Source organism: Entelurus aequoreus, linkage group LG28 (genome assembly GCF_033978785.1).
Source record: "Entelurus aequoreus isolate RoL-2023_Sb linkage group LG28, RoL_Eaeq_v1.1, whole genome shotgun sequence".
Lineage (NCBI taxonomy): Eukaryota > Metazoa > Chordata > Actinopteri > Syngnathiformes > Syngnathidae > Entelurus > Entelurus aequoreus.
In genome coordinates, this window is record NC_084758.1 from 33,195,352 (window position 1) to 33,212,851 (window position 17,500).

General features: G+C 42.0%; 1 protein-coding gene across 1 annotated transcript in view; it reads left to right on the forward strand.

Moving 5' to 3' along the window:
- The window catches only part of glra1 (glycine receptor, alpha 1), a 249,441-nt gene that overhangs the window by 16,290 nt on the left and 215,651 nt on the right, over positions 1–17,500 (forward strand). The window contains 1 exon segment of the mRNA XM_062039934.1: positions 14,486–14,610. Coding sequence (XP_061895918.1) covers positions 14,486–14,610 — 125 coding nt within the window.

Here is a 17,500-nt window from a genome sequence, read left to right on the forward strand (position 1 = left end):
CATTTCTCAACAAGGAATTTAGGGATTTCACCATCTACGCTCCGTAATATCATCAAAAGGTTCAGAGAATCTGCAGAAATCACTGCACGTAAGCCATGATATTACGCACCTTGGATCCCTCAGGAGGTACTGCATTAAAAAGAGACATCAGTGTGTAAAGGATATCACCACATGGGCTCAGGAACACTTCAGAAAACCCACTGTCAGTAACTACAGTCGGTCGCTACATCTGTAAGTGCAAGTTAAAACTCTAATATGCAAAGCCAAAGGCATTTATCAACAACACCCAGAAACGATGGACTGATGCAAAGTGGAAAATTGTTCTGTGGTCTGACGAGTCCACATTTCAAATTGTTTTTGAAAACTGTGGTTGTTGTATCCTCCGGAACAAAGAGGAAAAGAACCATCCAGATTTTTCTAGGGTGAAAGTGTAAAAGGCAGCATGTGTGATGGTATGGGGGTGTATTAGTGCCCAAGGCATGGGTAACTTACACATCTGTGAAGGCACCATTAATGCTGAAAGGTACATACAGCTTTTGGAGCAACATATGTTGCCATCCAAGCAACATTATCATGGACGCCCCTGCTTATTTCAGCAAGACAATATTACAACAGCCTGCCTTTATTGTAAAAGAGTGTGGGTACTAGACTGGCCTGCCTGTAGTCCACACATTGAAAATGTGTGAAGGCTAAAATATGAGAAGGGAGACTGTTGAACAACTTAAGCTGTACGTCAAGCAAGAATGGGGAATAATTCCACTTCAAAAATGTGTCTGCTCAGTTCCCAAACCTTTACTGAGTGTTGTTAAAAGGAAAGGCCATGTAACACAGTGGTAAAAATGCCCCTCGGACTAATTTTTTGTAATGTGTAGCTGCCATTAAATTCTAAGTTCATGATTATTTGCAAAAAAAAAGTAAGTTTGTCTTTGCAGTCTATTCAATGGAATATAAGTTGACAAGGATTTGCAAATCATTGTATTCTCTTTTTATTGAGCTTTTACACAACGTGACAACTTCACTGCTTTTGGCTTCTGTACAATTTGTTGGCGGTTGCAGAACCTTTGGTGCAAATAGTGCGCAACATTTCTCCCTCATGAAACAAAGACTTAGTCCCCGACAATCGACGCCCTGTTTTGTTTACATGGCGCTCGAGGGACGTTTACGACACGAGAAAAGGAGCACTTGATTTGCTCGCCCTCGCCCTCCTGCAGCGCCGGTTGGAGCGTTTCTTTCAATGGTTAATTTTTCAAATGTATCGACGAGACGTCAACTTGATTGCTCTTGCAGGCCGACCACGGGGACTTTGAATACGGCCTCGTGTGTGGAATAATCCACACTTTCTCAGGAAAGAAAAACTGGATAAACATGCAAAGTAACGATAAAAGGTTCATGCTTGTAGACCTGCGCCTAGGGATGATACTCCAAACCGGTTTTCCCGGTTGTTTGATAAGAAAAGAACCGAGTCCTCGGACTCGAATCCCTTTTTGAGAACCGGTACCCGTTATCGAGACCACTATAGTAAAGAAAAAGAGTGGAGTCCCGTCCCGACCAGAAATGCTCCGTGGGACATCACAATAAATGACGTCATGTAGCTCAGTCATTAGGCGCAGATAGCGAAAGCAGGAAAACAATGGACGGGAAAAAGCGCTCCAAGGTGTAATAAAGTTCAAAACAAAAGCTATAATCCATCGAATAACTTTACTGAGAGATTTGAGCAGGGTAAAACACATGACCAACACTTTTACCACCAACCGGAAACATAGCAACCAGGCTAGCAACGCACCTCCTTTACGGCAGCTGTCGCAACCTTCTTAAAACAACCGCAGCACATACATATATTTACAACATATCTCCCTTTTTTAACTTTTGTTTTTCTTTCCTTGTAAACAAAACAAAATCACACTGTAGATGTGTTGTCTGTCTAATTATAAATAATGCAGACGAGGCGTGTTGGCTGAGTTTTTGACGTTTACTTTCACAGCGTGGCAACATGCAACACTTTTCGGGGCTACCGCGCATGCTCGTCACTCCCGTTGCATGCTGGGTAGTGTAGTTGTTATATTCTCTAGCTCATAACATTTTTCCCCCTATAAAGAAATAATGCTAACTCAATAAAGTGTATTTCTTTTTTTAGCTTTAACTTTTCATCTTTTAGCATTGTAACCACATTTGCAAAGAACTTTTCTCTTCATAGAATTTTCTTTCAATAAAGAAATAAAGTGCAAAAATGTTAAAGCATCATAAGAAACAGTTATGTTCCAATAGCAGCAGAAGTGCACTTTTTGGAGAGCTGTATTATTTTCAGTTTTGTGCCCAAGGGACTGATTTTATTTAACACTATATTATTATTTATACACCTATAGTGATCACAGAGACAGCTTGTTTTTGTGTTACTGTATATATTTGTTTCACTGAAAAATCCCACTTAATATACTTTAGGTAACAACAGTCAATATTTATTTATTTTACTTTATTTTTTTAAGTGGGTAACAGTCAATATTTATATATTTATTAGATTTTATTTTTTATTATACAATAAAAGTGAGCTTTTGTTAAACCAAATATTGTGTGTTTTTTTCCATATACAACAACCTATCTGGACTCCATAAGAGAATCGATAAGGAATCGGTTCGATAAGAGGATTCGATAATAGGCTCGAACTGGATAATTCCTTATCAAACATCATCCCTACCTGTGCCACGTGCAATATGTTCATAAACTTGACTTAACGAGGGCTCTCCTGGGTCTAATGTTCCTGCTGTCTGGTGGATGTCAGGGTTCAAAGGTCGGCGTCGGCGCACTAGGGTTGACCCATTACTTATGATGAATTGTGTGTGTGTGAGCTCAGCAGTCATAAAGTGGCGGACGCTTCATTTCCACACGTTGGCGTATGGCCTGACCCAGCAGCCACATGTCGGGGAACAACGTCCTTCTGGTTTCTGCAAAGTCAGCACACTTTGCCCCAACTAAACGGCACTCGGGTGCAGAGGCTCAGTTTGAGACCCTCGCTTTTCCTGAAATTACAGGAATTCCGACATCCATCCATCTATCTTCTTCCGCTTATCTGAGGTCAGGTCGCGGGGGGGAAGCCCAGACTTCCCTGTCCCCAGCCACTTCGTTCAGCTCCTCCCTGGGGATCCCGAGGCGTTCCCAGGCCAGCCGGGAGACATAGTCTTCCCAACGTGTCCTGGGTCCTCCCCCTGGCCTCCTACCGGTCGGACGTGCCCTAAACACCTAGGGAGGTGTTTGGGTGGCATCCTGACCAGATGCCCGAACCACCTCATCTGGCTCCTCTCCATGTGGAGGAGCAGCGGCTTTACTTTGAGCTCCCCCCGGATGGCAGAGCTTCTCACCCTATCTCTAAGGGAGAGCCCCGCCACCCGGCGGAGGAAACTCATTTCGGCCGCTTGTACCCGTGATCTTGTCCTTTCGGTCATAACCCAAAGCTCATGACCATAGGTGAGGATGGGAACGTAGATCGACCGGTAAATTGAGAGCTTTGCCTTCCGGCTCAGCTCCTTCTTCACCACAACAGATCGATACAGCGTCCGCATTACTGAAGACGCCGCACCGATCCGCCTGTCGATCTCACCATCCACTCTTCCCTCACTCGTGAACAAGACTCTGAGGTACTTGAACTCCTCCACTTGGGGCAGGATCTCCTCCCCAACCCGGAGATTCCGACATACAAAATAAAATTCAAACTGTTATTACGTCAACATTTTTCAACCATTTCGAAAAAGTCCAACACCAACCCATTCGTATCACCTAAGACAATTGTGGTATTATGGTTCTTTTCAAAATTTCCCGAAATTCCCAAATTCCTAGGAAATTCCCTTTCAAATGACTGGACATAGTCATAGTTCTACAATGCCCCCAAATTCTGAAAATGGCCCGACCCAGCAGCCACATGTCGGGGAACAACGTCCTTCTGGTTTCTGCAAAGTCAGCACGAGGGTGCAGGGGCTCAGTTTGAGACCAGGAAAAACAAATACACATCACGACACACAAGTGGAGGCTTGGAAATGAGGGTTGAGGGTGGGTATTTGCCCAAAGCTGCTGCCACCAGGGGCGCCGCTGTCCATCATACCACGGGGCGTGTGGGGAGTGGGGTGTGTATTTTCCATGGATGTATTGTGTGTGCCTGTAAGTGCCTGTAACCTGCTCAGTGGCCTTGTGGTTAGAGTGTACGCCCTGAGATCCGTAGGTTGTGAGTTCAAACCCCGGCCGAGTCATACCAAAGACTATAAAAATGGGAGCCATTACCTCCCTGCTTGGCACTCAGCGTCAAGGGTTGGAATTGGGGGTTAAATCACCAAAATGATTCCCAAGCGCGGCCACCGCTGCTTGTCACTGCTCCCCTCACCTCCTAGGGGGCGGAACAAGGGGATGGGTCAAACGCAGAGAGTAATTTCACCACACCTAGTGTGTGTGTGTGTGACTATCAGTGGTACTTTTACTTTCACTTTAAGCCCGAAGAGTGGCTTTGGTGTATAGCGATACCACAGCCAGTCAGGCAGTCCAACAGAAGTCAACAACCAGGAGGTGTGTGTCCATGAAGGACAGGGAAGGAATTTGTAGATTATTCCCTGCGCTGTCCTCTGGGAGATTCTCCTTTCCAGCCAAAGAAAACAATCCAGATTAGAATGTTTGTGTTTGAGTGAGCAAACCAATCAATCAAGCAATCAATCAATGTTCATTTATATAGCCCTAAATCACAAGTATCTCAAAGGGCTGCACAAGCCACAACGACATCCTCGGTACAGAGCCCACATACGGGCAAGGAAAAACTCACCCCAGTGGGACGTCAATGTGAATGACTATGAGAAACCTTGGAGAGGACCGCATATGTGGGTAACTCCCCCCCCCCCTCTAGGTGAGACCGAAAGCAATGGATGTCGAGTGGGTCTGACATAATAATGTGAAAGTCCAGTCCACAGTGGATCCAACACATCAGCGAGAGTCCAGTCCATAGTGGGGCCAGCAGGAAACCGTCCCGAGCGGAGACGGGTCAGCAGCTCAGAGATGTCCCCAACCGATGCACAGGCTAGCGGTCCACCCGGGGTCCCGACTCTGGACAGCCAGCACTTCATCCATGGCCACCGGACCTGTGCAACCCCCCCTCCAAGGAAGAGGGGAGCAGAGGAGAGAAGAAAAGAAACGGCAGATCAACTGGTCTAAAAAGGGGGTCTATTTAAAGGCTAGAGTATACAAATGAGTTTTAAGATGGGACTTAAATGCTTCTACTGAGGTAGCATCTCTAACTTTTACCGGGAGGGCATTCCAGAGTACTGGAGCCCGAACAGAAAACGCTCTATAGCCCGCAGACTTTTTTTTGGCTCTGGGAATCACTAATAAACCGGCAAAGACTAATTTAAACAGTTCACCCTAATTGTCCTCAAATTCATCATACTTTGCCTTGCAGAGCAGACAGCTTCTCCAAGATGTTATTCGGTTTGCGATTGAGTTCAGAAACCACAAAGTTCTGCATGCCCACAGCTCTGCCCATCCTTCAATCATTTGTGGCACCTTGATCGGGTGCCCGCATCTTCCAATTTGCGGATTCACCAGCAAGGCTTACTCCAATCTTGTTAGGTAGAGGTCTTCAAGGTCCTGGATTGAAAGAATCGCCCGGCACACTTCTCCCAAGAGGCCACCGCGTGTCCAGCAACAACTTTTCTGTCAGGACAGAACCCGGGCTTCTCGCCGAGAAAACCTTGTCCATTTCGTTGAGAGGTCGGTTGATCGATTGTGTTGTTCAACGCAAAAAGAGGCTTCAAGAACGCTACAACAAGACAAGAGCAGACTAAGTAGGAGAGATGTAGAGAGGGGGAATGCGTGTGCGTGCGTTTTGTAGGACATGATGAGCGAGTGTCTCTTCATGCCTTGGGGGGGGCGGGGTTACTAAATGTCAGGATGAGCCCAATTAGGGGTTCAGGTCTTCAGAGGACCATAATGAGAAACACTTAGCGCTAATGATTGCAGCCTGGCGTTAGCGCGCGCCTCCCTCTCGCCACCCGCCGCGCACACTTTACACTCCTCACTCAGCACTTTCCTCTCGGCGCCGCCTGCATTGATCCCAAATAATCTCAGCAAGCAGCGCTTTGATCCGGAGAGGAAGAACAACCGGGCCCCTGCGCAGTTTTGCTGCTCCAAACTGTTGAAGGCCTCGTTCTGTTCCAAGTGTTGACTTGTTGACTTTGTCCCAGCGCCCCCTTTTCAACTCTTGTTGTGTTCATCATCCAGTCCTGCAGTCCTTGTACTGACTCGTGTGTGCAGACCCGCCTCACAGCTCAGTGCCAGACCAAGGATTAAAGATGACAAACGATGGAAGGCTGTCTCTTTAAATATTGATCGCTGGTGATCAGCGATGCTCTTCTTTTGACTCGCCTGACAGGGACAGCGGAACACGTGTCAGCAAACATCTGGATCAAACACTTCCCTCAACTTAGTCCTCGGCCTGGGATGATGACACATTTGCAGGACCATATATTCACCTACTCATTCTTGCCGATAAACAATATTATTGTCAACATTATTTATATATATATGTGTGTATATATATATATATATATATATATATATATATATATATATATATATATATATATATATATATATATATATATATATATATATATATATTATGTACATACTGTATGTACACACACTCATTCTAGCCTGATTTAGCCATTCCTTTACCACTTTTGAGGTGTGTTTGGGCTCATTGTCCTGTTGGAACACCCAACTGCGCCCAGGACCCAACCTTCGGGCTGATGATTTTAGCTTGTCCTGAAGAATGTATCTTTAATAAGGATAAATTATCTTGTGGCCTTCACATGACAGTCATGTGACAGTCTTGTGACCTTCACGTGACAGTCATGTGACAGTCTTGTGACCTTCACGTGACAGTCTTGTAACCTTCACATGACAGTCATGTGACAGTCTTTTGACCTTCACGTGACAGTCATGTGACAGTCTTGTGACCTTCACGTGACAGTCATGTGACAGTCTTGTAACCTTCACATGACAGTCATGTGACAGTCTTTTGACCTTCACGTGACAGTCATGTGACAGTCTTTTGACCTTCACGTGACAGTCATGTGACAGTCTTTTGACCTTCACGTGACAGTCATGTGACAGTCTTTTGACCTTCACGTGACAATCATGTGACAGTCTTTTGACCTTCACGTGACAGTCATGTGACAGTCTTTTGACCTTCACGTGACAGTCATGTGACAGTCTTTTGACCTTCACGTGACAGTCATGTGACAGTCTTTTGACCTTCACGTGACAGTCATGTGACAGTCTTGTAACCTTCACGTGACAGTCATGTGACAGTCTTTTGACCTTCACGTGACAATCATGTGACAGTCTTGTGACCTTCACGTGACAGTCTTGTGACCTTCACATAACAATCGTGTGACAGTATTGTAACCTTCACGTGACAGTCATGTGACAGTCTTGTGACTTTCACGTGACAATCATGTGACAGTCTTGTGACATTCACGTGACAGTCATGTGACAGTCTTGTGACATTCACGTGACAGTCATGTGACAGTCTTGTGACCTTCATGTGACAGTCTTGTGACCTTCACGTGACAGTCATGTGACAGTCTTGTGACCTTCACGTGACAGTCTTGTGACCTTCACGTGACAATCATGTGACAGTCTTGTGACCTTCACGTGACAGTCATGTGACAGTCTTGTGACCTTCACGTGACAGTCTTGTGACCTTCACGTGACAATCATGTGACAGTCTTGTGACCTTCACGTGACAGTCATGTGACTGTCTTGTGACCTTCATGTGACAGTCATGTGACAGTCTTGTGACCTTCGCGTGACAGTCATGTGACAGTCTTGTGACCTTCACGTGACAGTCTTGTGACCTTCATGTGACAATCATGTGACAGTCTTGTGACCTTCATGTGAAAATCATGTGACAGTCTTGTAACCTTCACATGACAGTCATATGACAGTCTTGTGACCTTCACATGACAGTCATGTGACAGTCTTGTGACCTTCACGTGACAGTCTTGTGACCTTCACCTGACAGTCATGTGACAGTCTTGTGACCTTCACGTGACAGTCATGTGACAGTCTTGTGACCTTCAACTGACAATCATGTGACAGTCTTGTGACCTTCACGTGACAGTCATGTGACCTTCACATAGCCTTTAAATTGCTGTAGAATGACCTGACACAAATGTGAATCATCCACTTGACAAACTTCTCATGCATTCAATGATTTAGAACACCTTAGAGCAGGGGTCACCAACGCGGTGCCCGCGGGCACCAGGTAGCCCGTAAGGACCAGATGAGTAGCCCGCTGGCCTGTTCTAAAAATAGCTCAAATAGCAGCACTTACCAGTGAGCTGCCCCTATTTTTTAAATGTTATTTATTTACTAGCAAGCTGGTCTCGCTTTGCCCGACATTTTTAATTCTAAGAGAGACAAAACTCAAATAGAATTTGAAAATCCAAGAAAATATTTTAAAGACTTGGTCTTCACTTGTTTAAATAAATTCATTAATTTTTTTTACTTTGCTTCTTATAACTTTCAGAAAGACAATTTTAGAGAAAAAATACAACCTTAAAAATGATTTTAGGATTTTTAAACACATATACCTTTTTACCTTTTAAATTCCTTCCTCTTCTTTCCTGACAATTTAAATCAATGTTCAAGTAAAAAAAAAATTTTTATTGTGACAAATACATTTTAATTTAATTCTTCATTCTAGCTTCTGTTTTTTCGACGAAGAATATTTGTGAAATATTTCTTCAAACGTATCATGATTAAAATGCTAAAAAATTATTCTGGCAAATCTAGAAAATCTGTAGAATCAAATTTAAGTCTTATTTCAAAGTCTTTTGAATTTCTTTTAAAATTTTTGTTCTGGAAAATCTAGAAGAAATAATGATTTGTCTTTGTTAGAAATATAGCTTGGTCCAATTTGTTATGTATTCTAACAAAGTGCAGATTGGATTTTAACCTATTTAAAACATGTCATCAAAATTCTAAAATTAATCTTAATCAGAAAAAATTACTAATGATGTTCCATGAATTATTTTTTTAATTTTTTCAAAAAGATTCGAATTAGCTAGTTTTTCTCTTCTTTTTTTCGGTTGAATTTTGAATTTTAAAGAGTCGAAATTGAAGATAAACTATGTTTCAAAATTTAATTGTCATTTTTTTTCGTGTTTTCTCCTCTTTTAAACCGTTCAATTAAGTGTAAATATCATTCATTATTAATAATAACATAGAGTTAAAGGTAAATTGAGCAAATTGGCTATTTCTGGCAATTTATTTAAGTGTGTATCAAACTGGTAGCCCTTCGCATTAATCACTACCCAAGAAGTAGCTCTTGCTTTCAAAAAGGTTGGTGACCCCTGCTTTAGAGTGTGAGGCAGTGGGAGTGGAACCATCAGTCTTTGACCACTCGGATGTCTGCATCATTTCATGACTTGAATAGTTTGCAGTATTGTTATTATTATTATTGTTGTTGTTATTATCATGATGATGATTATTATTGTTATTGTTATTATCATCATTATTATTATTATTATCATTATTATCATTATTATTATTATTATTGTTATTATCATTATTATTATAATTTGTTGTTATTATTATTCTTAGTGTTAGTCTTGTAGTGGCGTTGCGTCACAACCGTGGCGTACTTCTGCTCGGCTAACCCAGCTAAATGGGTCGTTACTAAACGGGTCGTTACAGTCGTCTATTTAAAGGCCGCATGAGCGCGTTGTCCAGCCACTAGAGATGATGTAATCACATCCCCCAGCACCGCTAGTGCGGTCCGGTCGCGCGCTCACCGCCGGGGTCAAGGGTCAGCCCGGACCTCGCTCCACTGTCATCTCGCTTTGGCTGGCAGAAAAGCCTTCCCGTGGATGCGTGACACGCCGGCAGGAAGTGGAAGTGACAACGGCGAGGAAGACAAACTTCCAAGAGCCGAGAGGAACATTTTCAACGTGTGCTACTTCCTGTTCACGTTAAACATGCACCATTATTCTCCTATTTCACCTTTATTCTTCAAACATTTGTACTTAAAACAACCTTTTTGTCTCCTCGTCAACACCTACGTGTCCACTACAAATAATGTTTTCCCCAAACTTCCAGGAAATACTGACAGTGATGCACTTATGCTGTCTCTAAGTTGAAGTGGAGTGGTCATTGCATTTTTGGCGACCCCTAGTGGCCATAATAATTCATGAAGTTCAATGATGCGGACACGTTTGTTACTGGATCCCTTCTAATACTGCCTTGCAGAACTTGTATGTGTCAGTAATATGCAAGTATAATTACAAACCCCGTTTCCATATGAGTTGGGAAATGGTGTTAGATGTAAATATAAACGGAATACAATATATTTGCAAATCATTTTCAAGCCATATTCAGCTAAATATGCTACAAAGACAACATATTTGATGTTCAAACTCATAAACTTTTTTTTTTTTGCAATTAATCATTAACTTTAGAATTTGATGCCAGCAACACGTGACAAAGAAGTTGGGAAAGGTGGCAATAAATACTGATCAAGTTGAGGAATGCTCATCAAACACTTATTTGGAACAAAGACAAATTGGGAACAGGTGGGTGCCATGATTGGGTATAAAAGTAGATTCCATGAAGTGCTCAGTCATTCACAAACAAGGATGGGGCGAGGGTCACCACTTTGTCAACAGATGCCTGAGCAAATTGTTGAACAGTTTAAGAACAACCTTTCTCAAGCAGCTATTGCAAGGAATTTAGGGATTTCACCATCTACGCTCCGTAATATCATCAAAGGGTTGAGAGAATGTGGAGAAATCACTGCACGTAAGCAGCTAAGCCCGTGACCTTCCATCCCTCAGGCTGTACTGCATCAACAAGCCACATCGGTGTGTAAAGGATATCACCACATGGGCTCAGGAACACTTCAGAAACCCACTGTCAGTAACTACGGTTGGTCGCTACATCTGTAAGTGCAAGTTAAAACTCTCCTATGCAAGGCGAAAACCGTTTATCAACAACACCCAGAAACGCTGTCGGCTTCGCTGGGCCTGAGCTCCTCTAAGATGGGCTGATACAAAGTGGAAAAGTGATCTGTGGTCTGACGAGGCCACATTTCAAATTGTTTTTGGAAACTTTGGACGTCGTGTCCTCCGGACCAAAGAGGAAAAGAACCATCCGGATTGTTATAGGCGCAAAGTGTAAAAGGCAGCATGTGTGATAGTATAGGGGTGTATTAGTGCCCAAGACATGGGTAACTTACACATCTGTGAAGGCACCATTAATGCTGAAAGGTACATACAGCTTTTGGAGGAACATATGTTGCCATCCAAGCAACGTTACCATGGACGCCCCTGCTTATTTCAGCAAGACAACGCCAAGCCACGTGTTACATCAACGTGGCTTCATAGTAAAAGAGTGTGGGTACTAGACTGGCCTGCCTGTAGTCCAGACATTGAAAATGTGTGGTGCATTATGAAGCCTAAAATAGCACAAGGGAGACCCCCGGACTGTTGAACAACTTAAGCTGTACATCAAGCAAGAATGGGAAAGAATTCCACCTGAGAAGCTTCAAAAACGTGTCTCCTCAGTTCCCAGAAATGTTCTTTTTACCAGTGTGAAAGTAGTCATTGAAAATTTGTGCTGATGTCACTTTTTACGCTTCTATGCACTAAATTAATGTGATTTGTCAAATAATTAAGTTGTTTCTATTTTCAACGTTACATGCTTCTTACCCGTAATGCGACTGACGCAGTGTGCCTCTCGTGCACTAGGGGGCGACTGTGGTCACTTTCAGCTTGTTTAGCTATGATTTAAATATAGTAGAAGAAGAGCCTGCAGTGCCTCAGACTGGAAGTCTCTCCAGAGAGTGGTGAGGACGGCGGAAAAGATCATCAGGACTCCTCTTCCTCCTATCCAGGAGATGGCAAAAAAAGCCGCTGCCTGACCAGGGCTCAGAAAATCTGCAAAGACTCCTCACACCCCCACCAAGGACTGTTTTCACTGCTGGACTCTAGAAAGAGGTTCCGAAGCAGAACCTCCAGGTTCTGTAACAGCTTCTTCCCTCAAGCCGCAAGACTCTTGAACGCATCATAATTAAATGATCCCCTCAACTCCCCCCAAAATGGATTAACTCGCTGGAATAAAAAAGACAATATAACATACATCCATATACATGGACGCATGTGGAAAAGGGCAATATATTTATCTGTACAGTAATCTATTTATTTATTTATATATATATATATTTATGTATTATTTATATATATTTATTTATTTATATATGCACCTTATTGCTTTTTGATCCTGCACTACCATGAGTCTATGTAACGACATTTCGTTCTTATCTGTGCTGTAAAGTTCAAATTTGAATGACAATAAAAAGGAAGTCTAAGTCTAAGAAGAAAATGCTACATGCTAATGCTAGCGCTAGTAACGTTCAAGCTCTGGGTCTAACAGATAAGTACAACTTTCCACTGTTCTTTTGTGTTGCTGGTAATCTCCTTCCACGTCTGTCCCTGACACCCACATTTCAGGCTGTGGAAACGCTCCCCACCCACACTGCTTGGTGCCTCATCTGAGCTGCTGTGACTTAGATTACCATAGTAACTAATTCGATGACCATAGTAACTAGTATATCATGCAAAAGTGCAGATTCCAAGCATTGAAATACTTTGTATAGTTGAAGACTTACAGTCATTAGAAAACATGACTGCACATCATAATGGCAGCTACACTTTCCATCTTAAAGGCCTACTGAAAGCCACTACTAGCGACCACGCAGTCTGATAGTTTATACATCAATGATGAAATCTTAACATTGCAACACATGCCAATACTTATAAAGTGACATTTAAAATTTCCCGGGAAATATCCGGCTGAAACGTCGCGGTATGATGACGTATGCGCGTGACGAAGTCCGAGTAACGGAAGTTATGGTACCCCGTAGAATCCTATACAAAAAGCTCTGTTTTCATTTCATAATTCCACAGTATTCTGGACATCTTTTGCAATTTGTTTAATGAACAATGAAGGCTGCAAAGAAGACAGTTGTAGGTGGGATCGGTGTATTAGCAGCGGACTACAGCAACACAACCAGGAGGACTTTGTTGGAGCGCTAGCCGCGCTAGCCGCCGACCTCACCTTGACTTCCTACGTCTCCGGGCCGCCAAACGCATCGGGTGAAGTCCTTCATCCTTCTGCCGATCGCTGGAACGCAGGTGAGCACGGGTGTTGATGAGTAGATGAGGGCTGGCTGGCGTAGGTGGAGAGCTAATGTTTTTAGCATAGCTCTGTGAGGTCCCGTTGCTAAGTTGCTAAGTTAGCTTCAATGGCGTCGTTAGCACAGCATTGTTAACCTTCGCCAGCCTGGAAAGCATTAACCGTGTACGGTTTAATAGTATTGTTGATTTTCTATCTATCCTTCCAGTCAGGGGTTTATTTTTTTGTTTCTATATGCAGTTAAAGCACGATGCTATCACGTTAGCTCGTAGCTAAAGCATTTCGCCGATGTATTGTCGTGGAGATAAAAGGCACTGAATGTCCATTTTGCGTTCTCGACTCTCATTTTCAAGAGGATATAGTATCCCAGGTGGTTTAAAATACAAATCCGTGATCCACAATAGAAAAAGGAGAGAGTGTGGAATCCAATGAGCCAGCTTGTACCTAAGTTACGGTCAGAGCGAAAAAAGATACGTCCTGCACTGCACTCTAGTCCTTCACTGTAACGTTCCTCATCTACGAATCTTTCATCCTCGCTCAAATTAATGGGGTAATCATCACTTTCTCGGTCCGAATCTCTCTCGCTCCATTGTAAACAACGGGGAATTGTGAGGAATACTAGCTCCTGTGACGTCACGCTACTTCCGCTACAGGCAAGGCTTTTTTTTTATCAGCGAGCAAAAGTTGCGAACTTTATCGTCGATTTTCTCTACTAAATCCTTTCAGCAAAAATATGGCAATATCGCGAAATGATCAAGTATGACACATAGAATGGATCTGCTATTCCCGTTTAAATAAAAAAAAAATCATTTCAGTAGGCCTTTAAAGATCTAAAAAAAATATTTGGGAATGTCCTGCGGGCCAGATTGAAAAACTTAATGGGTCGCATGTGGCCCCCGGGCCTTAATTTGCCCAGGTCTGGGTTACAGGTTAGAAAAAAAATGCTTTGTCTGGTTGCATGGAGATGGCCCAAAAATGTGTTTAAAAAAGGTATTCTTATTAAAAAAAGGTGTGTGTCCTCAGAAAGGCTAATTTGACATTGCGGGTAAAGGAGTGCATGTTAATGAATAGCTGCTCGTTGTGTCCTGAGAGCTAATTAACATCTTTTAATTATGGCCCTGTGTAAACTCTGATGAGGATACACCTCAAGTGTGCGTGTACGGGTCAAAGGTCAGGACTTTGCTTGTCGTCGCTTCACGGAGGCGTCACGAGGTCGTATCTGCCGGCTTGCCAACTCCAAATGTCTTCTGTCTCGCAGCCTGGCGGCGTCCAAGGAGGCCGCGGCGAGGAAGGCCGCCTCCCCCATGCCGCCCTCGGAGTTCCTGGACAAGCTGATGGGCAAAGTTTCCGGCTACGATGCCAGGATCCGGCCCAACTTCAAAGGTAGAGACGCCGACTTTGACGCGCTCGCTGGTTGTCGCTGGGAAACTTTAGCAAAGGTGTCGTAAAAAAAGGTTTGGATTCGGACCGTGCGCTCACGTGTCAGGTTTGTGCTGCACTTCAGAGGACAGCCACTAGGTGGCAGACTTCCATGGTATCAAAGGCTGGACTCCCGCTGGCTTCTTCTTGTTCCAGAATGTGATTTTTCCCACTTTACCTTCCATCTTTCTCGCTATTTCCTGTGGCGTCGTGCTAACAACTTCCCTTCTCGCCTCCCGATAAGTTGACTTCCTGTGCGCCCGCGATAAATGTTCATTCGTCCCTTTATCACCAAAGCTTTTGTTGACACTGAATTTATGTAACGGACTTTTTGCGTTTAAAATTTGTGAACTGATTTATTTTTTTAAATACTTTCAATTATGCTGATATTTTTAAGGAATAAACATTTGTGAGCAAAATCTGCATTGGAGTTTGTTAAAATACAGTGCAAAAAGATTAATTGTAGATATTGTGTTGCTTCAAATGTCAAACTGAAATTAGGAAGGTCAGAAGCAGCCAATGAGGTGCTTCAGTCTTCTTCGGGGAAAAAGTGACATTTTGACTTTGACTATTGAATAGTTCTGACATAAATTTTTTCACACTCATTTATTTTTACACAAAAAATTTTTGCACTGAATTTTTTTACAATATTTTTTAAACACTGACTTTTTTTCACACACAATTTTTTTGCACTGTATTTTTTTTACACATTATTTTTTCTGCATTGAATTTTTTTTTTTCACTGAAATCCTTTTCTGCTCTGTTTTTGTTTTGCATCAAAACAATTTTACACTGACATTTTTTGCACAACATTTTTCCACACTGAAGTGTTTTTACGCTGATTTTTTTTGCACATTGAATTTTTCTATACTGACTTTTTTACACACCGAATTTTTCTGCACAAAATGTTTTTACACTGAGTATTTTTACACAATTTTTTTTCACTGAAATTGTTTTCTGCTATGATTTTTCTTTACACAGAATTTGTTTTCCACTTGATTTTTTCCGCACTCAAGTGTTTTTACGCTGATTTTTATTCCCCTAAAATTATTTGCACTGAATTTTTCACACTATTTTTTAAACACTGACTTCTTTTACACTGACTTTTTCTGCGCTGAATTTTTTTACACTGAATATTTTTACACTATTTTTTTCCCCTGGAATTGTTTTCTGCTATGATTTTTTTCCCATTTAATTTTTTTTTTGCACTAGATCCTTCCACACTGAAGTGTTTTTAAGCAGATTTTTGTCACATAGATTTTTTTGCCCTGAATTTTTTTTGCACTGAATTTTTCTGCGCTGACTTTTTTTGCACTGAATTTTTTTTCCGCACTCAAGTGTTTTTACGCTGATTTTTATCCACATAAAATTATTTGCACTGAATTTTTCACACTATTTTTTAAACACTGACTTCTTTTACACTGACTTTTTCTGCGCTGAATTATTTTACACTGAATATTTTTACACTGAATATTTTTACACTATTTTTTTCCCCTGGAATTGTTTTCTGCTATGATTTTTTTTCCCATTGAATTTTTTTTTTGCACTAGATCCTTCCACACTGAAGTGTTTTTACGCAGATTTTTTTCACATAGATTTTTTTGCCCTGAATTTTTTTTGCACTGAATTTTTCTGCGCTGACTTTTTTTGCACTGAATTTTTTTCCGCACTCAAGTGTTTTTACGCTGATTTTTATCCACATAAAATTATTTGCACTGATTTTTTCACACTATTTTTTAAACACTGACTTCTTTTACACTGAATTTTTCTGCGCTGAATTTTTTTACACCGAATATTTTTACACTATTTTTTTCCCCTTGAATTGTTTTCTGCTATGATTTTTTTCCCATTGAATTTTTTTTTTTGCACTAGATCCTTCCACACTGAAGTGTTTTTACGCAGATTTTTTTCACATTGATTTTTTTTCACTGAATTTTTCTGCGCTGACTTTTTTTGCACTGAATTTTTTTGCACTGACTTTTTATACAGTGATTGTTTTGCACTGCATTTTAAAACACTATTTTAACAAAGATACTGTTAAAACATGCACATGTTTGTTTAATGTAATTGTCAGCATATCTTGATGTTCATACTCACAAATTCAGTGCCAAAAAAGCTTTTTCAATAAAGACCCAAATGAATGTCCGTAGGCATCCAACAGTTTTCTGCACTGACTTTTTTTTGCACTGAATTTTTTTGCACTGAATTTTTCTGCACTGACTTTTTGTTAACAAAAAGTAAGCGAGTCTTTTGGAGGAACTTTCTGAATGGCTGTAGTGGGAAGCCAGCGGGAGTCCAGCAGCCGTGCGCTACTTTAGACATGTCAACAATGTTTGATGGTGCAGTCTGTGAGGATGGTGACCCCCCCCCCCCCCCCGACCGGCTGCTTTTGTTCTTTAACCATCTGCTTGTTCTCAATTTGTCACCTTTGCCCTTTGCAGTGATGATCAAAGGTAAATGTGCCGACTCGCTACAAACTTGAAATGTGTCCCCAAACCGCCTTTTTCCCGCCCTTTTGCTCCCCCGGCTAGCAGGATGTTTCTTCCCATGATGCTCGCTGCCCACATGGTATCTGAGCGATGCTGCTTCCCCCGATGATGATGATGATGATGAAGTGACCCCTCCCCCATTAAGACACATGTCACACCTTTCTCACTTTAGCATCGCAAGTCATTCCAATGGACGCTGAGCTTTGATTGGCCGCTACTCGCTTCACTCATCAAACTATTTTACGGGCGTCTACTTCCTGTACTCATGCTAGCTCTCTAAGCATTAGATGTTACATCATCACTTCAGTACGATATCATGACTGAAATTAGGGCTGGGCGATGAAGCGATATCAATATGAATCGCG